The sequence below is a fragment of the Lissotriton helveticus genome, chromosome 12 (genome assembly GCF_964261635.1).
Source record: "Lissotriton helveticus chromosome 12, aLisHel1.1, whole genome shotgun sequence".
NCBI classification, from domain to species: Eukaryota; Metazoa; Chordata; class Amphibia; order Caudata; family Salamandridae; genus Lissotriton; species Lissotriton helveticus.
This window is the reverse complement of record NC_136073.1, coordinates 646,733,795-646,758,165: the sequence shown is the minus strand read 5'-3', so window position 1 is coordinate 646,758,165 and position 24,371 is coordinate 646,733,795. Positions and strand designations below refer to the sequence as shown.

The window sequence follows — 24,371 nt, the reverse complement described above, 5'->3', positions numbered from 1 at the left end:
GCTATGTTATGGGTGTTGCAGTATATTGAAAAAGTGTACAGAGTACTGCCTGGCCAACATTGGCTTGTTTGCGTGCTAGCATATCCACACAATAATGTTTTTAAAAGTGTGTGGTGTGGACCAGCTAGCTGCTCTACATATGTCAGCTATAGGAATGTTCCCCAGGAAGGCCATAGAGGCACTTTTTTCCGAGTGGGGTGGGCTCTCGGAGGAATGGGCAGAGTTCTCTTAGCTTTAACATAGCATATCTGGATGCATTTCGCTATCCATCTTGGAATGCCGGATTTAGAAAAAGTCTTCCCTATATGGGGCTTGGAGTTGTTGTATTATCCTTAACTGTTTAGCTCTATCACTGTAGTACAGGAGGACTAATTGCACAACCTAAGTATGGAGAACCCACTCCGGTACTGAGTCAGGTTGTGGGAAATGACAGTGAGTTGAACAGATCGATTAAGGTGGAACTGAAAGACCACCCTAGCAAGGAAGGAATTTAGGGCTGGTGAGAAGGAAAACCCTATCCCTATGAATTTGGTGAAAAGGTTCTACTGCATGCCGGGAATGGTGGAACTCGAGGGGGCAGTGATTCTTTTGAGCACCTTACCAAAAGCTTTCATGGCTGAAATTCTGAAGAGAGATGTATTGACTATTCTAAAGTTAGTCAACCATAGCAGCTAGATTTAGCAGTATGGAGGTGAGCACTAGGCTGGAAGTTTGATAATGAAGCAGATAGAAGACAATGCCCAGCACTGTGGCCTTTAAGGGATCAATATGTTTTGAGTGACAATAGTAGATAAACTTCTTCCACTTGGCTGCATAGCATGCCCAGTTGCTAAGTCTGAATACTTCTCTGAGAATAATCATGCATTCAGGTGGAAGATTAGGAGATCCGAATTGTATGACCCCAGGAGCCAGATCACAAGTTTAAGAGACAGGTGGTCTGGGAGCCAGAATTTCCATGTTTCTGCATGAGATGGTTCGGCCTGTTGGGGAGCCTCTTGTGCGGAACCAGAGAGATTAGGAGCAGAGGTGTGAACCAAGGCTGGCGGGCCCTTATGGGAGCCACCAGTATAAGTGTGAGAGATGTCTGCCAGAGGCTCTGAACTACAAATGGAAGTAGTGGCAGAGGTTGAAAAGTGTAGGCAAATATCCCTGACCAACTCATCCATCGTGCATTGCCTATGGATTGTAGGTATGGGAACCTGGAGGCGAAATTTGGGAATTTGCCATTCTCAGCTGTGGCAAAAAGGTCAATTTCTGGGAAGCCCCAAAGCTGTAAGTACTTACAGAGGAGTTGTGGGTGGAGTTCCTACTTATGGACTTGTTGCCACATCCTGCTGAGGTCGGCAAGTCGTTGTTGATTCCCGGAAGGTACTCTGCTAGAATGATGGACTTTGTGGAGGTTAGCCCACCTCCAAATGCTCTGGGCCAACTGCGAGAGTTGGGGAGAACAAGTGCCCCCCTGTTTCTGAAGGTAATACAATGGCTGTCATGTTGTCCATCAAGACCAGAACAACCTTACTAGTCAGGTGTGGTATGAAAGCCTTCAATGCTAGCTGAACGACTTGAAGATCCAGGCAGTTGATGTGGAGGCCCTGGTGTTTGGGTTCCCACTAGCCCTAGACAAACAGATCCTGTAGGTGTGCATCCCACCCTGTAAGGGAAAGGTCCTCTGCTGGACTGGGCCGAGAGACGGCCACCCCTGCAACAGATTGTTGGTCTTTCTCCAGTGCACAGAGCGATAAATGTGGCAGCCAATTAACACTAGATAGTCCCAATGACCCTGCGCTTGAAACCACTGTTGAAAGAGGTATTCCTGCAACGGATACATGTGCAGTCTGTCATGGAGTACTATAACAATGCAGGAGGGTATCTTGTAAAAGAGGTGCATGACTGTCCTGACCAAGACCTGCTGGTCAGGTAGGAAAAGAGGGATTGGGGTTTGAAAAGTCTGGATTCTGGCTGGGTTTGGATAGGCCATGCCAACTACTGAGTTGAGCATTGCCCCTAGGTAGGGTTGGATCTGGAGGGGTTGTAGGTGGGATTTGGTGGCATTGATGGTAAACTGTGAGTCGTGTGCTACACTCTTACCTGCAACATCTTTAAGCTTGCTCTCCTTATCTGGTGGAGGGGCATCAGCAGTAGCTTTAAAGTTTGTCCTCTTACAGGCTGTGTTGACAACCAGGGAGTGAGGTGGGCGCTGCCCACAAATGTAAGTGGGGTCAGTAGGGCAGGCCTTGAACTATTTGTCCACCCTGGGAGTTATGACCACAGTGCAAACAGGGTTTTGAAATATGCCAGTCATGTGGCAGAGCATGCTTCTGAGCATAAGAAGGTACTGGGTGGAGCGGTGGATGGAAGAGGGTTTCATAGAGGAAGTCTTCTACCAAAGGCTCAGTGTGAAGATTCACTTTATGGAAGGCGGCAGCCTACCAATAAGTTCCTGATAGCACATGGACTTGTCTGACAGGGAGGGGTAGGCAAGGTTTAAGTTGGGGTCTGCATCCCCAGTGGATCTGCGTCATAGGAGTCCCATGGATCGCCCTACGGAGGACTGTCAAATGTGTACCCCCATGCCCATGACCACCTGTGTCAAAATGAGGTGACCCATGAGGTGCAATGTCAAGGGACTCCCCTGAAGAAGCAGGCGGGGAAGGATGAGCAAGAGATTGGGATGAGGTATGCGTGAAGGGTAAGGGACTGGTAACCTTGTCCATTTTCTTGTGCGGACTCGTGGATTTGGAATGTCCAAGCCCTCCTCGAACGTCAGCTGATATTTGGCGGATTGTGCAGCCACAGATCCCGAAGGGCAGGCGAGGATCAGGCCCATGTGGGGATGGGTGACCAAGTGTCTTTGCAGAGCAAAAATCTCCTTTTGAAGTTTGTGGGAAATCGGTTCCACAGTGGACTTGCTGGTGGACGCTGAGGGTTTCAGCTCTGAAAGTGGCTTAGGTTTCAGCACCGATGATTAGGTCGCCACCAAGGAGAAAGTAGTTGGTGCCAAAGGTAGGGCCGGTGCAGGTGTAGTCAGCGCCAAGGCTGCCCAGTCTCACCGACTTCTTCAGCACCGATCCAGAAATGGGCGGTACATCTGAAGGTGACTGTCGGTACAACTTCCAAACACTGTAAAAGGTTATGTGTCTCCATCTGAAGCACATTAGCTCATGTTTTGTAAATCTTATTGATGGTGATTTTATCCAGTGGATCCTCTCCAACAGATTTTCCACGTCATAACAGAAACTAAAAATTGCTCCACTCTGTCAACATTAATCAAAACATTAATAAGAAATCACACTTCAACATACATCATATGCCCTCAGCTTCTGAATTTTAATGTACGGGTATAAAAGTATAAGATGCTAGTTAGTGCACTATAACGCACATGCAAATTTCAAGATCAAACTAAATCCAAATCAGAGGTGAGATGCGAGAAACACTGTGATAATGATCTGATGAAAAAAAACAACAGTAAAAATAAATATTCAATCACATTTTTTAAAAGAACACATGCCTTCTCCTCACCTGGGCGTTGGTTCTGTAGTGGAGACAGCACGGTGCATGGTTATGGGTCTTGTGAAGTACACCAGGTAACCTGCACAAACAGAAGCACGATTCCGGACATATGATATAAACCAGTGCATAACGGAACCCATTAGAAAGATCACAGAGAAAATTACTCTTTTTATTGAAATGAAATAACCAAGGATATGTATTCATCTATGCAGCATATTAGCCTGGGTGCTGAAGCATCTATTTATTTTTAACAACTTGTAGAGTGCAAAAATACCCGTAGGTGTCTCGGCGCTATGAGCTGGAAGGGTACGCAAAAGCTGGTGGGAAGCATACTGGTTAAAAAGTCAGGTTTTAATTTGTTTTCTAAATAATATCAGCTAGCCTTAATCTGCAGGGGAAGAGAATTCCACAGTTTGGATGTGGTAACTATGAAACGTCTGTCAACCCAGTTGGCTTTCCTTGTTCTGGGGATGATCAGAACATTGGCATTTTGTTCTGCTTCTTATGGGCACCCAATGAAGCTGCCGCACCACATTGGATATGAGCTTGAACTTGGGAGAACCCGACAGTATCCTAGCGCCTGCGTTCTGTACCAACTGCAGCCTGCCAAGAACCCTTTCTTGGGCATTGATTAAAAGGCTATTGCAGTAGTCAACATTCGACATGACCAGAGCACAAATTAGCTTTCTCCCAGTACTCGCTGGAATCAAAGGTAACAGTTTCTTTATTATTCTTAAAACATAAAAAACGAAGGAGACAACTGCGTTAGCATGATGTATGAAAGATAATTTATCGTAAAAGATGACACCCAAATTTCTGGCCTTTTTAACAGGGATTGAGGCTACTCCCAAATTATGTGGCAACCAGGTAGGGAACCATCCTGGGGCAAGGTTACCAAAGACCATTACCTCTGTCTAAGCTGAGTTTAATATAAGGCAATGATTAGTCATCCAGGTACAAATGGCCAACATGCCGTCATGAAAACTGGCCGCTATTGTTTCTCCATATTTATGCACCGCAAGCACCAGTTGCGTATCATCAGCATATGTAGTAAGTCCCATCCCAAATGATTTAATTACTCGTGCTAAGTCAGTCACGTAAATGTTGAACAACGACGGTCTTAGCGGCGATCCTTTCGAAACTCCACACGGCAGTGAGAAAACTGGTGAGTTAAAGTCACCCAAACTGACTGACTGGGTGCGATTTAACATGGAGGGAAAGTAAGCACCAAACTGCATGACACAAAAGGTATGGGAACACATGGAGAGAAATATTGCCTTTCAGCTGGAAATGGTACAGTCCAAAGCTCTGTTTTTAATATAAAATCAGGGCCTTCGGTGGTCAGAGCACTAAAAATGCAAGATTTGAAAGAAATATTATTGTCTACGGGTGCTCATGGAAGACAATTTCTATGGACTGTAATCTAGAGAATGCTAAAGTGATTCTGGTATTTTACTGACCTCTGATGGTCGTTTTCTATCAAGAAAGTTAAATAGAGCCAATTGCCAGAAAAATGTTTAAAAAACAGAAAGTCCCTCAGCAGAAAGCAATTCTGATATTTTACTGACCTCTACTGGTTGTTTTCTATCAAGACCGTTAGATATAGGCAGTTGAAGAGAAAACAAGGCCCTAAGTGGAAGCAGACAAGTCCTAGGGCTGATATCCAGAGCCCACAAAGTAAATACACATATAAGTATGTACTAAAGTATATACGAGAAGTCTTGAATGCTTGACCTAAAGAGAATTTAGTCATTACTACCAATGGCATCCCATGAGGGGTCCTCAATATAGCTGCCAAAATAATGTATATTTTTTTCTAGTTCACATGTGTTCGACCTGGCTTTTACAGCGGGTTTATCCCCAGATTTTCTGCTTTGTGGCCTTCTGTTTCTGACCTCTGTTTGTTGGTTTTATGACTCTGGGCACTTTACCACTGCTGACCAGTTCTAAAGTGCATATGCTCTCCCTGTAAATTGTTATGGATTGGTAATTCCATGATTGGCATATATGATTTACTAGTCAGTCAGGGCCTGTAAATCAAATGCTGCTAGTCGGTCTGCAGCACTGATTCTCTACCACCCAAATAAGCAGCATGTCAATGTAGCTCAGGCCTGCCATTGCAGAGCCTGTGTGCAGTCTAGTACTGCCATGTCGACCTGGCAAGTGCACCCACTTGCGAGGCCCTAACCTTCCATTATCTTACATGATAGTCACTCCTAAGGTAGGCCCAATGTACCCCTGTGGGCAGGATTCAGTGTATGTGAAAGGAAGGGCATGCCCTGATGTGTGTCGCATGTCCTGATAGTGAAATACTACCAATTTCGTTTTGCACTATTGTAAGCCTATCTGTTCTCATAGGATAGAATGGGGAGTCTGCTTATAACATCTTATTAGCATAACTGCCCCTGGGAACCGGATAGGAAAATAAAGTTTAGTATGCCTGAACTCAGAATGTTAAAATGCATCTTTTAGTGAGGGTGATTTTTACATTCTGTGTTTGTAAATACCTCTTATAGAAAGTAGGTATTTTCTTGCTTAGCCATCCAGTGTGTGTGAGAAAGTGAGTTCCTGTTGCAGTACCCCCCAACTTTTTGCCTGATACTTGATGCACTTTTCCTAGGTGTGCCCTGGGTCCCTGCCAATCAGGTATCCAGGGCCTGTGTTTCTTCCCTAAAAACGATACTAAAGCCTAAACCCAATTGGCATCTCAGGCCACATATCAGCCCCTAGTAAATGGTACCCTAGGTACCCAGAACATTGTGACCAGAGAAGACCCCTAAGGGCTGCAGCACTTATTGTGCCACCCTTAGGGGCCCTGTGCCTTGACACCCACACACTGCCTTTGCAGGCTGAGTGTCTAGGTGCAGAAATAAACAAAGAGTTGACATGGCACACATCACTGCGTGCCATGCCCACAAGCCCACTGCCCTGGCATACATCAGCCACCCCTCTAGCTGGGTGCCCTATGCCAGTGGTATGGGCACGGGTGCATGAGCCCTGTGCCCCTACAGTACCCAGGGCCATTCCTGGGCATTGTAAGTACAGTAATGCCACTTAGAGTATATGGTTCTGGGAGGTTGTCATTACGAACTCCACAGCACCATAATGGCTACACTGAACACTGACAAGTTTGATATCAAACTTCTCAGCACATTAAACCCACACTGATGCCAGTGTGGGATTTAATGTAAAATGCACTACAGAGGGCATCTTAGAGACGCCCCCTGAAACAACCTACAATCCACGTCTGGGCTGAGTGGCTGCAGAGGCTGCCACACAGCAGACATGTTGCTGGACCCCTGGGGGGAGAGCCCCACGCTCTCCTGGGCCCGCAACAATGCACATCCTGGGCATGGTGCTATATCTCCTCCCCCAGGATGGACAGGGGGAAGCTTCAAAGGCATGCCGCCTCTGAGTGCTTCTCCAGACCATTTGCTGTACCCGGCAACTGGCCCCCACCCGTTCTACCCCCACTCTGGCGGGAAGACTGACGGGAAAAACAACGTCAGGAAGGGGGGTGTGCCAACCTTTTCCAACACCACCCCTCAGGTGGAGGAGGCGAGGTGAAGCACGACCCCGGGCTCCGGCCATCTTGTAGATGGGGAGCCCTGCCCAATCCCAGCTAGGCTCCTGTCCCCCTCCCACAGGAGAGGAGCAGGCTAGGAGGAGTACTCACCCCAAGACAGGGACCCATTGGTCCCTGCCCTTGCCCTACCTGTAACGCCCCTAAATTTAGGGGCTCCCTGAACCTTCCTTCCTCAGATCCAGATACCGAAACAAGAAAGAAGAACAAGAAACAGGAAGACCTGCCGTGCAGCTGCTAAGAAGAGGAAGACACCAATTGATTTGGCCCCAGCCCTACCGGCCTGTCGACCCTCGAACCTGCTCCTGCTAAACCCCGGCGTCTCCAGTGGTCAGCAACCTCAAAAAGCCCGGAGGACCTGACTGCCTTGTGACTCTGAATACCTGGGTCTCCCACGTGCAGTGGCACTGCTCAAAGCAAGTAACAAGCCCTGGCATCAGCCCGGAACCGCGAACCCTGCACACTCTGCACCCGCCAAGCCTGGCCTGTGCTGGAGTGAACCAAGACCCTGAGGAAATCCCCCCGGCGATTCTGACTCGGAATCCAGTGCCCAAGGACCCTCCTCGACGACCCCGCCGCCGCCTGCAGCCTCGGGACAAAGGACCGCTCCGACCGCGACCAGCAGGGGGTAAGATTTCCCGACCTCAAAAGACACCCCTGCACCCGGCGCCCCACAGCCCCCTGTGCCCAACTCCTGGGTGCCTACCTATCCTCCAAGATCCCAACTTACCCCTCGAAGTGTTGGTCGCTCCTGAAGATCCACCGTCCCCGAGCCTGCAGCCTTTGTTCCCTTTTCAAGATCCTCATTGGATAGCATTGGACGCCCAACGGCTCAAAAGCACCCTGCACCCAGTCTTCCGAGTGCCTCTGGCAGTGCAACCTTTACACTATTCTACTTCCCCATTTGCCCTGAGCAAGTGACCAGGAGCCCAGCTCACACAGCCGCGTGGCCTGCTAGCCAGCAGCCACCAACCGGAGGCCCCCTGCCGCTCATTGGATAACATTGGGCCAAACTACCTCTGCACCCGGCCGCCCCTGTGCCGCTGAGGGTGTACTAACTGACCCTATCTGACCCTTGGGGACCCCTGAGTCTATGCCCAGAACCTTAACTTCGCCAGTCGAGTACTCACCTGGAAACCGATGACTCACTTTCAGCCATAGGATAACATTGACTGGTTTGACTCGAAAAATCTTCAAAGTGTGAAGTTTTGGAACTTTAAAATATTCATCTAAAATCAACCGAATAACGAATTTCGAATTACTCACCTGTGATCAGGAAAGAAGCCAGTACTGTACCTTGTAGCCCAGTATTGGACTGCAAACGTAATCACAACTGTGTTTGCTAGTAATCTAAGTTCCTGCCATAGGAAACCATTGTCTGCTTTTCTGTGAAATTTCTTCTAAGTGTGAAGTTTTGAAATGTTAAAATATTCACCTAAAATCAGTCAAATATCGAAATCCGAAGTACTCACCTGTAATCAGGAGAGAAGCCAGTATTGTACCTTGTAGCCCAGTACTGAACCACGAAAGTAATCATAACCGTGTCTGCTGGTAATCTAAATTTCTGCCATAGGAAACCATTGACTGTGTTTCTATGAAATTTCTTCTAAGTGTGAAGTTTTGAAAACTGAAAATGTTCATATAAAAACAGCCGAATTCCGAATTCCGAAATACTCACCTGTGATCAGGGGAGAAGTCAGTACTGTACCTTTCAGTCCTGTACTGAACCGTAAAAGTAATCTGTACCGGGTTTACTAGTAATCTGTATGTGTCTACTTTTGAAAACTTGAAATATTCTTTAAAAATCATACGAAATACTGAAACGCAATTACCTACCTGTTTTAAATTAAGACCCCAGTGCTGGCCCCAGGAGACCAGTGCAGGGTTACAAAAGTAACGCGATCATACTTTACCTGCAATCTGAATTTTCTCCCATTGAATAACATTGTCAGAGATACATTGAGAAGTTTCTAAGTGTGAACTTTTAAAACAGCTTTATATTCATGAAAATTCACTACAGTAACTAAAACGTTTTTGCTAATCTGGTTTCAGCTTAGACCCCAGGACTGAATCTAGGATCTGGTCCTGGGACTACTAAAGTAATCTATAGTAATCAACTGTACTTACATGTGGAAAACTCATTGAGCTCAATGCTATAGAGTGTTTTAGGATTGCGTTGCTTACAGTCAATACTGTATTAATTGTGTGTACAAACTTTATTGCTCCTTTGCAAAGTAATTACATGAGAGTGCTCATAACGAGAAAAGTATATTTTTATAACGGTTGGTTCTAAAAATAAAACAACTATATCTGTGGATATAAAAACAATTGGCCTGGAGTTCAGTCCTTGAGTGTGTGGAACCTTTTACTGGCTGAGTGTGTACAACAAATGCTTTACACTGTCCTCTGGTACTGCCTTACTGCTCGTCCAAGCTACCACTTTGGAGAGTAAGGTCAGTTCTGACTTTTACCTCTGTTGTACCTCTGGGGTTGGTGGACTCTATACACGCTGTACTTCAGTCTAGCCCAGTGTATATAGAGCCACTTTCTCACATTGATGGATCCGCGGTGGGATACAAACTTGCATTTGTTGGACTACTTGGTTACCATCGGATCACACGACAGAACTCATAAATTGCCTTTAAGAATTCTGAAATTGGTTTTTCCAAAATACTAAAAGTCTTGTAAGGCCTTGCTTAAGCCCCATTAGAATTTTAGAAAAATGAAAGTCACTATAGTCAGGGTAGAGTGTTAGAACTGTCAGGTTAGAATGCCTCAACAGAACCCAGCTATTAGTGAAGATAACACCATGGACCTGGTGGTTGAGGAGCTCAACCTCACACCTTACTTACACTTGAATTTCAAGGAATTGAGGTCCTTATGCAACCTTAAAAATATACCATTAGGCCTGCATCCAACCACACTAGGGCTCCAGGAGCTCCTGGCTGAGTATGCTAAAGGCCACCCCTCTGAACATGGTGAAGACCAGACAGAAGGGGGAGAGGTGTCTGAGGAGAAGGATAATTCCCTCCCCCCAATCATCTTTAGGGAGGAAAGGGCCCCCATACCCTTGAACTCCAGAATCAGCATCTGGGAACCTAGGGGCCACACAGGTGGTCCAGGTACCAGAGATCTCACTGGGAAAACCCCCAGTGTAGAGGACAGCTTTCTAGCAAAGCTGGCCAAAAGAGTGGATCTAGAGTCCAGAATCCTGGCTTTAGAGAAAGAAAGGAAAGAGATGGGGTTAGCACCCATCAGTGGTGGCAGCAATAATAACAAGCATTGAAAATGCAATAGGTCTCGCCCTCGTTTAAGTTAAAGCAATTCTGTTTGTAATTAGGTGGTTTTTAGGGCTCGCCTGCTGATGCGCTTCAGCGCATAGCTGGCGAAGCTCTATAGGGGCTTATCCAGTGTTTATCCACTGGCGATTCCACTGGCGATTCCTTCAAGTGCATGTGCTTTTTAGGTCATTGCGCTTGCGCAAGCCCTAAAAAGCGCGTGCACAATGCCACCAGCCGCCTGCCTGCCTGCCTCGCATTACCACATCAAAGGCAGCCCTCCGAGCGCATTTCTCACCCCCTAATTATTCACGGCCGGCCGGCAGGCACATCAAAGGCTGCTGCTGCCGTGACTCGCATTTCTCCTCCCTCCTCCCCTATCACTGCCCAGGCCGGCCGTACTTTCTCTTTACAAGGGCGCCCATTCCTGAATCACTTGAAATCTCTCCACATTATTTGCATTTTGTTAATTAAAAAAATTAACTTCAACACAGCGTTGCACATTTTTCTCGACTTCGGAAGGATGAGTCCCAATCTCATTTGTACAAAGTGTTGTAATGGGATTATTGGAGAGTTAGAGAAACGTGCTCACAAGTTACATTTTTATGCAAATCATCTGAGTAAATAAACAATAGCATGGTGCCGTTTGCGTCCTTGACTTGATCTGGTTTTTATTTTTATTTTGCTATTATTCTCACAAAGGCTAAGAAGGTCTGCCTACTTTAGTATTAAGTGCTATACGTCGCATAAGCAACAGCTAACCATTCACTCACCCACGCAACGCCACTCACCCATGCAACGCCACTCACCCACGCAACGCCACTCACCCACGCAACGCCACTCACCCACGCAACGCCACTCACCCACGCAACGCCACTCACACACGCAACGCCACTCACACACGCAACGCCACTCACACACGCAACGCCACACACGCAACGCCACACACACACGCAACGCCACACACACATGCAACGCCACACACACATGCAACGCCACTCACACATGCAACGCCACTCACACATGCAACGCCACTCACACATGCAACGCCACTCAACCACGCAACGCCACTCACACACGCAACGCCACTCAACCACGCAACGCCACTCACCCACGCAACGCCACTCAGCCACGCAACGCCACTCAGCCACGCAACGCCACTCACACACGCAACGCCACTCACACACGCAATGCCACTCACACACGCAACGCCACTCACACACGCAACGCCACTCACACACGCAACGCCACTCACACACGCAACGCCACACACACACGCAACACCACACACACACGCAACGCCACACACACATGCAACGCCACTCACACATGCAACGCCACTCACACATGCAACGCCACTCACACATGCAACGCCACTCACACACGCAACGCCACTCACACACGCAACGCCACTCAACGCCACTCACCCACGCAACGCCACTCACCCACGCAACGCCACTCACCCACGCAACGCCACTCACCCACGCAACGCCACTCACCCACGCAACGCCACTCACCCACGCAACGCCACTCACCCACGCAACGCCACTCACCCACGCAACGCCACACACCCACGCAACGCCACACACACACGCAACGCCACTCACCCACGCAACGCCACTCAGCCACGCAACGCCACTCAGCCACGCAACGCCACTCAGCCACGCAACGCCACTCACACACGCAACGCCACTCACACACGCAACGCCACTCACACACGCAACGCCACTCACACACGCAACGCCACACACACACGCAACGCCACACACACACGCAACGCCACACACACACGCAACGCCACTCACACATGCAACGCCACTCACACATGCAACGCCACTCACACATGCAACGCCACTCACACATGCAACGCCACTCACACATGCAACGCCACTCACACACGCAACGCCACTCAACCACGCAACGCCACTCACCCACGCAACGCCACTCACCCACGCAACGCCACTCACCCACGCAACGCCACTCACCCACGCAACGCCACTCACCCACGCAACGCCACACACACACGCAACGCCACACACACACGCAACGCCACACACACACGCAACGCCACTCACACATGCAACGCCACTCACACACGCAACGCCACTCACACACGCAACGCCACTCACACACGCAACGCCACTCACACACGCAACGCCACTCACACACGCAACGCCACTCACCCACGCAACGCCACTCACCCACGCAACGCCACTCACCCACGCAACGCCACTCACCCACGCAACGCCACTCACCCACGCAACGCCACTCACCCACGCAACGCCACACACACACGCAACGCCACACACACACGCAACGCCACACACACACGCAACGCCACACACACACGCAACGCCACACACACACGCAACGCCACACACACACGCAACGCCACTCACCCACGCAACGCCACTCACCCACGCAACGCCACTCACCCACGCAACGCCACTCAGCCACGCAACGCCACTCAGCCACGCAACGCCACTCAGCCACGCAACGCCACTCAGCCACGCAACGCCGCTCAGCCACGCAACGCCGCTCATCCACGCAACGCCGCTCACCCACGCAACGCCACTCACCCACGCAACGCCACTCACCCACGCAACGCCACTCACCCACGCAACGCCACTCATCCACGCAACGCCACTCATCTATATGCAAAACGAAAAATGTCAAACTCTTCTATTGCGAGACCTATTGCATTTTCAATGCTTGTTTAGCTTTGCTTTTATTTGTGTTTTTCAAACTTTCACGTACATAACATGCATATGTATGTATATGTATGCATGTATTTATATAGATATGCAGATGTATATATGTGTATGTGTATGTATATATATATATATATATATATATATGCACATATATATAAATGCATAAGTATAAATATATATACATACATATGTGTATATGTGTGCACGTAGAGAGAAGTAGAGGTCGAGAGAAGTAGAGGTCGAGAGTAGTAGAGAGAGGTAGAACGAGCTAGAGAATAGAGAGTAGAGAGTGAGTAGTAGAGAGTGTAGTAGAGTGTGTGTAGTAGAGAGTGTGTAGTAGAGAGTGTGGTAGAGTGTGTATTAGAGAGAGTAGAGAGAGAGTAGTAGAGTGTGCAGTAGAGAGAGAGTAGTAGAGTGTGCAGTAGAGAGTGTGCAGTAGAGAGTGTGCGGTAGAGTGTGCGGTAGAGTGTGCGGTAGAGTGTGCGGTAGAGTGTGCGGTAGAGTGTGCGGTAGAGTGTGCGGTAGAGTGTGCGGTAGAGTGTGCGGTAGAGTGTGCGGTAGAGTGTGCGGTAGAGTGTGTGGTAGAGTGTGTGGTAGAGTGTGTGGTAGAGTGTGTAGTAGAGTGTGTAGTAGAGTGTGTAGTAGAGAGAGTAGAGAGTGTAGTAGAGTGTAGTAGAGTGTAGTAGAGTGAGTAGTAGAGTGAGTAGTAGAGAGTGAGTAGTAGAGAGTGAGTAGTAGAGAGTGTTTAGTAGAGAATGTAGTAGTGAGTAGTAGAGAGAGTAGTAGAGATTGAGTAGTAGGGAAGGAGTAGTAGGGAAGGAGTAGTAGGGAAGGAGTAGTAGAGAATGAGTAGTAGAGAGTGTGTAGTAGAGAGTAGTAGTGTGTAGTAGAGAAGTAGAGAGTAAGTAGTATAGTGTGTAGTAGGGTGCATAGTAGAGTGTAATAGAATGTGTAGTAGAGTGTGTAGTAGAGTGTGTAGTAGAGTGTGTAGTAGAGAGTGTAGTAGAGAGTGTAGTAGAGAGTGTGTAGTAGAGAGTGTGTAGTAGAGAGTGTGTAGTAGAGTGTGTAGTAGAGAGTGTGTAGTAGAGAGTGTGTAGTAGAGAGTGTGTAGTAGAGAGTGTGTAGTAGAGAGTGAGTAGTAGAGAGTAGCAGAGGGTGTAGTAGAGAGTAGTGAGTGTGTAGGAGTGTGTAGTGGGGAGTAGTAGTGTGTAGTTGAGAGTGTGTAGTAGAGTGTGTAGTAGGAAGTGAGTAGTAGAGTGAATAGTAGAGTAGTAGAGCATGTGTAGTAGAGAGTAGTGAGTGTGTAGTAGAGTGTGTGTAGTATAGAGTGAGTAGTAGAGAATAGTAGAGTAGTAGAGAGTGTGCAGTAGAGAGTAGTGAGTGTGTAGTAGTGAGAGTGTAGTAGTGTGTAGTAGAGCGTAGTAGAGTGTGTAGTAGAGAGTGTGTCGTAGTAGAGTGAGTAGTAGAGTGTAAAGCAATTCTGTTTGTAATTAGGTGGTTTTTTAGCTTTGCTTTTATTTGTGTTTTTCAAACTTTCAATGCATATGTATGTATATGTATGCATGTATTTATATAGATATGCAGATGTATATATATGTATGTGTATATATATATACATATATATATATATACACATATATATAAATGCATAAGTATAAATATATATACATACATATGTGTATATGTGTGCACGTAGAGAGAAGTAGAGGTCGAGAGAAGTAGAGGTCGAGAGTAGTAGAGAGAGGTAGAACGAGCTAGAGAATAGAGAGTAGAGAGTGAGTAGTAGAGAGTGTAGTAGAGTGTGTGTAGTAGAGAGTGTGTAGTAGAGAGTGTGGTAGAGTGTGTAGTAGAGAGAGTAGTAGAGTGAGTAGAGAGAGAGTAGTAGAGTGTGCAGTAGAGAGAGAGTAGTAGAGTGTGCAGTTGAGAGAGTGTGCAGTAGAGAGTGTGCAGTAGAGTGTGCAGTAGAGTGTGCGGTAGAGTGTGCGGTAGAGTGTGCGGTAGAGTGTGCGGTAGAGTGTGCGGTAGAGTGTGCGGTAGAGTGTGCGGTAGAGTGTGCGGTAGAGTGTGCGGTAGAGTGTGCGGTAGAGTGTGTGGTAGAGTGTGTGGTAGAGTGTGTGGTAGAGTGTGTGGTAGAGTGTGTAGTAGAGTGTGTAGTAGAGTGTGTAGTAGAGTGTGTAGTAGAGTGTGTAGTAGAGTGTGTAGTAGAGTGTGTAGAGAGAGTAGAGAGTGTAGTAGAGTGTAGTAGAGTGTAGTAGAGTGAGTAGTAGAGTGAGTAGTAGAGAGTGAGTAGTAGAGAGTGAGTAGTAGAGAGTGAGTAGTAGAGAGTGAGTAGTAGAGTGTGTAGTAGAGAATGTAGTAGTGAGTAGTAGAGGGAGTAGTAGAGAGTGAGTAATAGGGAAGGAGTAGTAGAGAAGGAGTAGTAGAGAGTGTGTAGTAGAGTGTGTGTAGTAGAGAATAGTAGTGTGTAGTAGAGAAGTAGAGAGTAAGTAGTAGTGTGTGTAGTAGGGTGCATAGTAGAGTGTAGTAGAATGTGTAGTAGAGTGTGTAGTAGAGTGTGTAGTAGAGTGTGCAGTAGAGTGTGCAGTAGAGTGTGCAGTAGAGTGTGCAGTAGAGAGTGTGTAGTAGAGTGTGTAGTAGAGAGTGTGGAGTATAGAGTGAGTAGTAGAGAGTAGCAGAGGGTGTAGTAGAGAGTAGTGAGTGTGTAGGGGTGTGTAGTGAGGAGTAGTAGTGTGTAGTTGAGAGTGTGTAGTAGAGTGTGTAGTAGAAAGTGAGTAGTAGAGTGAATAGTAGAGTAGTAGAGCATGTGTAGTGGAGAGTAGTGAGTGTGTAGTAGAGTGTGTGTAGTATAGAGTGAGTAGTAGAGAATAGTAGAGTAGTAGAGAGTGTGCAGTAGAGTAGTGAGTGTGTAGTAGTGAGTGTAGTAGTGTGTAGTAGAGCGTAGTAGAGTGTGTAGTAGAGAGTGTGTAGTAGTAGAGTGTGTAGTAGAGTGTAATAGAGAATAGTACAGTAGTAGAGAGTGTGCAGTAGAGAGTAGTGAGTGTGTAATAGAGTGCAGTAGCGACTGTAGTAGAGTGTGTAGTATAGAGTGTGTAGGATAGAGTGAGTAGTAGAGAATAGTAGAGAGTAGTAGGGAGTGTGTAGTAGTGAGTGTGTAGTGGAGTGTGTAATAGAGATTAGTAGAGTGAGTAGTCGAGAGTGTGTAGTAGAGAGTGTAGTAGAGTGTGCAGTAGAGTGTGTAGCATGGAGTAGTAGAGAGTAGTAGAGTGAGTAGTAGAGTGCGTAGTAGGAGAGTGCGTAGTAGGAGAGTGCTGTAGTAGAGAGTGTGTAGTAGAGAGTGTGTAGTAGAGAGTGAGTAGAAGAGAATAGTAGAGAGCAGTAGAGAGTGTGTAGTAGAGAGTAGTGAGTGTGTGTAGTAGAGTGTGAGGAGAGTGTGAGTAGAGAGTGTGTAGTAGAGAGTGTGTAGTAGAGAGTGTGTAGTAGAGAGTGTGTAGTAGAGAGTGTGTAGTAGAGTGTGTAGTAGAGTGTAGTGTAGAGAGTAGTAGTGTGTAGTAGTGTGAGTAGTAGAGAGTGAGTAGTATAGTGTGTGCAGTAGAGAGAGTAGTAGAAAGTGAGTAGTAGAGTGTGTAATATAGAGTGGGATGAGAGGGTCAAATGAGGCCGCTGGTGCGCACCAGGAGAAGAGATAGATGGAGACAGAGACCAGGGCAGGCCTCAGGATCTCAAATGAGCTTTGGAAGAAGCTACACCTCAGGCTGGGCCCAGATTAGTACAGCTCCTTGGAAGTCCTACAGTACACCTGCTTGCTTTAGACAGACATAACTGTTAGAGGAATACATCTTCAGATCTGAACATGCGCCTGGCGAACACCAGAGGACGTGGGTTGGTTGAGGGACTGGAAGTCCCGACTCTTCTGAGTATTATTACACACGTACCACCCATTATCCACCCGACATTCACCCGGGTAGGTTGGAGGGTAAGGTTGCAAGATCCACTTTTTGTGCAGTTCGATAAAGCGCAAAGTTGGTTCAATGGCATTAGAGCGCTTTACACAAGAACCATGCAATACATTTTTTTTAACATATAAAGGATAAGTGATTTGCCCGGAATCACTGGATGTTGACCCTCCAACGGCAGGACTTGAAATTTGTTCCTTGGTACCACAGCCCACAGCTCTAGGCGCTAGAATGCATTTCTTCCACCTGGAACAGCTCCCTAAGGATAATCCGTGGAGTGGTATTCCGCAAGTGTAGATTTTCCGTACCTCTCTCCGTTACAGAGTTCTGACGGCGGGCAATGCGCAAAAGCGTTAGCTATTCAATGAGCAAAAAGCGCTAGCTATTCAATGCGCAAAAAGCGCTAGCTATTAAATGAGCAAAAAGCGGCAGTTATTCCCTGTGCCGTGGTGCTCACGCTTGCAGCGTATGTAGAGACCTGCGCGTCTCTAGCTCGGCTTATCATCCTTCCGAGGCCCACAAAAGGAGTGTTTTTACACGGAGTGACGCTCACACCCACTCGTGAGAGCGCTGCAGTTACGAGCCTGCTGCAGCATTCACCCCATAGACGAGCGTGCAATAGTCATGCTATAATCGAGTCGCTCGTTGGCCTAAAGTATTCCTACAGGTTTCACCCACTCTGAGCCAACCTGTGGCTTACAGTGGGGCTGATGGGGCGGGCGGGGTTGGGGCGGGCGGGGTTAGGGGGGTTATCAGAGGCAGTTGATGGGGATTCGAAGGGCCCCCTCCTTTATTCCCATGTTAATGCTGCCTGAATGGGCTTCGCAGGGAGTGGGAAGTGAGGGTGGGGGCTGGAGGGAGGCAGCCCCATGGAGAAGAAAAGCCAGGCAGGGGGTAACGAGCCAAGGTGAGGGGAACGATTATTCATAGCTGGTAATCCCCCATGCAAGCTCCCCGTCCTCGCCCCCTCTCCGAGGCACAGGGGGTGTGGAGGGGGGTGAATGCGAGGGGCGGCACGCAGATGGGGAGAGAGGGAAGAGAACACGCACTCGGAGAGAGGGTACAAGGTAGGGTCTGTTGTCACTCCTGGCAAAACACATCACCATTGTTAGTATTTCAACCTGAAAACGCACTTTGTCAAGCATAACCTCCACAGACTTTTCACGCCAGTTCAGCACCCCTGGAACAATGCACCATGTAGAAGAGGTGTAGGATTGCTGTACTTGTACGCGAAGCCTCACACAGAAACAAGATGTTAGTTAAATCGGCCCAGGTAAGAAGTGTACATGTTGTGCAATAAAAATGTACAGTAGACCTCCTGAAAAGCGCGTGCACAATCTAATCAAAAGAAAGAGTAGCTTCAACACTTCTGTAAAACATAGTATGCATGGTCCTTTGAGAAGTCCCAGTACAGAGAGACACATTGAAAGGAGGCTAGCCATGCAGCGTAGTTTTGTCGCTACCATGTTAAACAAGTTTAAGAAAGAAAAAAAAATACACTGGGAGGGGGGGAGAACGAGTTATCTAAGTGAAAGACAAGGGCACTGGGGTGGCGGGATATGGAGGAAGAGAAAGATGGGTTTGAAGTGACGGGAAGATGGTTGGAGTATTTAGAAGGGAGCAAAAGAAGTATGAGGGACAGAGCGAAACAAGGAGAAACACGAGAGACGGCCTGCGGCCGTCAAAGTGAAAGTACGGCCGGCGGAGGGCATTGCTTTGGGGGGGGGAGGAGAAATGCGACACGGCGGGCAGGGGAGGGGGCGGAGCGGGGAGAGCGGCATGAGGGTGTGAAGCAGCAGGGGCCTTTGAAGTGAAGCTAAGCTTCACTTCAAAGGTGTGGGAGGAGTGCTGCTGGTGATTGACTGGCGATTTGATGATGTGCACGCATATTTTAGGTCAATGCGCTTGCGCATTGACCTAAAAGCGCACGGGCACAGCATCAAATCGCCAGTGGAATCGCCAGTTAGGTAAACTCTCGATAAGCCCCTATATATCTCGCTCCCGCTCAATGCGCATGCGCATTGAGATAGGTCGCTCGACCTAAAAATGCCTAAAGGGTAGAACTTTCTGACCCTAAAATTCCCAAAGGGATTGTCCCTAAATTTGAGGAAGATTATGACATCACCAAGTGGTTCACAGCCTTTGAGAGGGCTTGTGAAATAAGAAGAGTAACAAAACCTCTCTGGGGGGCACTTCTGTGGGAACTGTTCTCTGGTAACTGCAGAGACAGGCTTCTGACCCTCTCTGGGCCAGAATCAGGGTCCTATGATCTCATGAAGAGCACTCTGATTGAGGGATTTGGACTCACCACTGAGGAGTACAGAATTAGATTCAGGGAGGCTCACAAAACCCAGAACCAATCCTGGATTGACTTTGTAGACTACTCAGTAAAGACACTGGATGACTGGTTAACTGGAAACAATGTGCATGACTTTAATGGAATTTACAACCTCTTTATGAAGGAACACATCTTAAGTAACTGCATTGATGAAAAGTTGCATCAGTATATAGTAGACCTGGGTCCACTTTTTCCCCAAGAATTGGGAAAGAAGGCAGACCATTGGGTCAAAACAAGGGTAACTAGGACGTCCACTGGGGTGACCAAAAGGAAGGGGTCACAAAGGCTCCCCAGAAGAGAGATAGTGAACCCCTTAAGGAGAAAAGTAAGGAGTCCCAGGTAGTCCCCCAAAAACCTATCCAGGAGGGTGGGCCCAAAGACACCTCACAAGCCAAACCAGGGTACCGAGGTAAGAATTGGGATCCCAACAGAGTATGGTGTCACCACTGGTAGAAGACAGGACACCATACCAAGGACCCTAGCTGTCCTAAGAACAAGGTCCCTAGTACAACTCCAGGAGTGACTAGTGCAGTCCCAGGGGTTTCAAGTGTAGCATGGGAGGATAGGTCCTCAGGAGAGTAAGTACTCCTAGCCTTCAACTGGGAAATGGGGCAAGAGGGTGAGCTGGAGATCCCAGAGAGGAGTAGACACTTCCACCACTTACTGGTGAATGGAGTCCCAGTCACTGCCTTAAGAGATACTTGTGCCAGTCACACTGTGGTACATGACAGGTTGGCACTACCTCACCAGTATGTCCCAGGAGAAACAAGAAGAGTAAGGGCTGTCCCAGGGGGAGTCACTGTTAGGCCTGTGGCTGTAGTGCCCCTAGTCGTAGCTGGGTCCCTTAGATTGAGAAAGGTGGTAGTCAGTAGAGACCTCCCCCTTGATTGTCTCCTGGGGAAGGACCACTTAGAGGTGGATCTGAGCCAAAGAGAGGCACTAGCTCAATGCCAGGCCTCAACCAAGAAACCTAGGGGGGTGCCACCTGCAGTCAGTGCAGCTGAGCTCCAAAAGAGAAAAAAGGAACAGGATTCGAAAGGTGGGCAACTGTTAGCCACAGTTACAGAGGACCAGGGGGATTCCATCCCAGTGAGGGAAAACTCTGAACCTGGCCTTAGTAAGGCCCCCCCCCCTAGCCAACACAAAGCCCTGACTAGTCAGGCAACTGCCCAGACTGAGTTGGTGGCTCCTCAGCTGGAAGAACAATGGGTGGAGGAAGGGTGCTCACTACCCAGTGTGGTGACCCCCCACCCCAAAACAACAGGCAGACAGGCAGGACCCAAAGAGACGTGTAAAATAGCCCCTTCACTTGCCAGTCAGGAGCTAAAGGTGTGGTTCTGGGCACTGACAGCGGTCAACAGCCTCTGCTCGGTGTTGGCCTTTATGGCAGCCCAATCCATGGCATGGTGGCCTAACCCCCTGCCAAATAGTAAGCTAGGTCCCCTGACCCTATTGGTCATGGTGGGGTTGCTCAAACTGTGGGTAGCCTCTGTGAGTAAGCTGGGCCTTGCCCTGGCTAACTTAGACTTTACAGAGGTAGGCACCTCTGGGCCAAAAATAAAAAGATGGGATGAAGACACTAAAGAGCAGGGAAAGGAGCTTTGGGAATTAGGTCCTGAAAATGATAAAGTAGGCCAACTCCCCAAAGGGACTGACCTGGACAAGAAAGATGTAAGGCAGAGTAGGCCCTGCAACTTGCAAACCACTTCCCCAACTCTTCGTCGCATGAAAGACTAGAGAGACTCTCCCAGCATTGGCTGAGTCTCCTAGCCTTTGGGCTGGGAGGGGGGGGAGGGGGCTTGTGTGAGAAAGTGAGTTCCTGTTGCAGTACCACCCCCACTTTTTGCCTGATACCTGATGCACTTTTCCTAGGTGTGCCCTGGGTCCCTGCCAACCCAGGGCCTGTGTTTCTTCCCTAAAAACTATATTAAAGCCTAAACCCAATTGGCATCTCTGGCCACATATCAGCCCCTAGTATATGGTACCCTAGGTACCCAGGGCATTGTGACCAGAGAAGACCCCTAAGGGCTGCAGCACGTATTGTGCCACCCTTAGGGGCCTTGTACCTTGACACCCACACACTGCCTTTGCAGGCTGAGTGTCTAGGTGCAGAACTAAACTAAGAGTCGACATGGCACACATCCCTGTGAGCCATGCCCACAACCCCACTGCCCTGGCATACATCAGCCACCCCTCTAGCTGGGTGCCCTATGCCAGTGGTGTGGGCACGGGTGCATGAGCCTTGTGCCCCTACAGTACCCAGGGCCATTCCTGGGCATTGTAAGTACAGTGAGCCACTAAGAGTATATGGTGCTGAGAGGTTGTCATTACGAACTCCACAGCAACATAATGGCTACACTGAACACTGACAAGTTTGATATCAGACTTCTCAGCACATTAAACCCACACTGATGCCAGTGTGGGATTTAATGTAAAATGCACTACAGAGGGCATCTTAGAGATGCCCCCAGAAACCCAACCTACAATCCACGTCTGGGCTGAGTGGCTGCAGAGGCTGCCACACAGCAGACATGTTGCTGGACCCCTGGGTGGAGAGCCCCCCGCTCTCCTGGGCCTGCAACAAGGCACATCCTGGGCATGGTGCTATGTCTCCTTCCCCAGGATGGACAGGGGGAAGCTTCAAAGGCATGCCGCCTCTGAGAGCTTCTCCAGACCATTTGCTGTGCCCAGCAACTGGCCCCCACCCGTTCTACCCCCACTCTGGTGGGAAAACTGGCGGGAAAAACTACGTCAGGAAGGGGGGGGTGCCAACCTTTTCCAACTCCACCCCTCAGGTGGAGGAGGAGAGGTGAAGCACGGCTCCGGCCATCTTGTAGATGGGGAGCCCTGCCCAATCCCAGCTAGGCTCCTGCCCCTTCCCACAGGAGAGGAGCAGGCTAGGAGGTGTACTCATCCCAGGTCAGGGACCCATTGGTCCCTGCCCTTGCCCTAACTGCAACGCTAAATTTAGTATTTAGGGGCTCCCTGAACCTTCCTTCCTCAGATCCAGATACCGAAACAAGAAAGAAGAACAAGAAACATGAAGACCTGCCGTGCAGCTGCTAAGAAGAGGAAGACACCAATTGATATGGCCCCAGCCCTACCGGCCTGTTGACCCTCGAACCTGCTCCTGCTAAACCCCGGCGCCTCCAGTGGTCAGCAACCTCAAAAACCCCGGAGGACCTGACTGCCTTGTGACTCTGACTACCTGGGTCTCCCATGAGCAGTGGTACTGCTCAAAGCAAGTAACAAGCCCTGGCATCAGCCCGGAACCGCGAACCCTGCACACTCTGCACCCGCCAAGCCTGGCCTGTGCTGGAGTGAACCAAGACCCTGAGGACATCCCCCCTGGTGATTCTGACTCGGAATCCAGTGCCCAAGGACCCTTCTCGGCGACCCCGATGATGCCTGCAGCCTCGGGACAAAGGACCCCTCCTACCACGACCAGCATGGGGTAAGATTTCCCGACCTCAAAAGACACCCCTGCAGCCGGCGCCCCACAGCCCCCTGTGCCCAACTCCTGGGGGCCTACCTATCCTCCAAGATCCCAACTTACCCCTCGAAGTGTTGGTCGCTCCTGAAGATCCACCGACCCCGAGCCTGCAGCCTTTGTTCCCTTTTCAAGATCCTCATTGGATAACATTGAACGCCCAACGGCTCAAAAGCACCCTGCACCCAGTCTTCCGAGTGCCTCTGGCAGTGCAACCTTTACACTATTCTACTTCCCCATTTGCCCTGAGCAAGTGACCAGGAGCCCAGCTCACACAGCCGCGTGGCCTGCTAGCCAGCAGCCACCAACCGAAGGCCCCCTGCCTCCTATTGGATAACATTGGGCCTAACTACCTCTGCACCCGGCCGCCCCTGTGCCGCTGAGGGTGTACTAACTGTACCTATCTGACCCTGGGGGACCCCTGAGTCTATGCCCAGAACCTTAACTTCACCAGTCGAGTACTCACCTGAAAACCGATGACTCACTTTCAGCCATAGGATAACATTGACTGGTTTGACTCGAAAAATCTTCGAAGTGTGAAGTTTTGGAACTTTAAAATATTCATCTAAAATCAACCGAATAACGAATTTCGAATTACTCACCTGTGATCAGGAGAGAAGCCAGTACTGTACCTTGTAGCCCAGTATTGGACTGCAAACGTAATCACAACTGTGTTTGCTAGTAATCTAAGTTTCTGCCATAGGAAACCATTGTCTGCTTTTCTGTGAAATTTCTTCTAAGTGAGAAGTTTTGAAATGTTAAAATATTCACCTAAAATCAGCCAAATATCGAAATCCGAAGTACTCACCTGTAATCAGGAGAGAAGCCAGTATTGTACCTTGTAGCCCAGTACTGAACCACGAAAGTAATCATAACCGTGTCTGCTGGTAATCTAAATTTCTGCCATAGGAAACCATTGACTGTGTTTCTATGAAATTTCTTCTAAGTGTGAAGTTTTGAAAACTGAAAATGTTCATATAAAAACAGCTGAATTCCGAATTCCAAAATACTCACCTGTGATCAGGGGAGAAGTCAGTACTGTACCTTTCAGCCCCATACTGAACCGTAAAAGTAATCCGTACCGGGTTTACTAGTAATCTGTATTTTCTCCATAGGAACCCATTGTCTGGTTTTCTATGAAATTTCTTCTGTCTACTTTTGAAAACTTGAAATATTCTTTAAAAATCTTACGAAATACTGAAACGCAATTACCTACCTGGTTTAAGTTAAGACCCCAGTGCTGGCCCCAGGAGACCAGTGCTGGGTTACATAAGTAACGCGATCGTACTTTACCTGCAACCTGAATTTTCTCCCATTGAATAACATTGTCAGATTTACATTGAAAAGTTTCTAAGTGTGAACTTTTAAAACAGCTTTATATTCATGAAAATTCACTACAGTAACTAACACGTTTTTGCTAATCTGGTGTTACTTAGACCCCAGGACTGAATCTAGGATCTGGTCTTGGGACTACTAAAGTAATCTGTATAGTAATCAACTGTACT

At 48.4% G+C, this 24,371-nt stretch overlaps 1 protein-coding gene across 1 annotated transcript in view; it reads right to left on the bottom strand.

Annotated features, from left to right (window-relative positions):
- Window positions 1-24,371, bottom strand: part of WDR59 (WD repeat domain 59) — an 885,758-nt gene that overhangs the window by 392,909 nt on the left and 468,478 nt on the right. Inside the window, exon 17 of the mRNA XM_078670030.1 lies at window positions 3,520-3,589. Coding sequence (XP_078526156.1) covers window positions 3,520-3,589 — 70 coding nt within the window. The remainder of the gene's footprint in view (window positions 1-3,519; window positions 3,590-24,371) is intronic.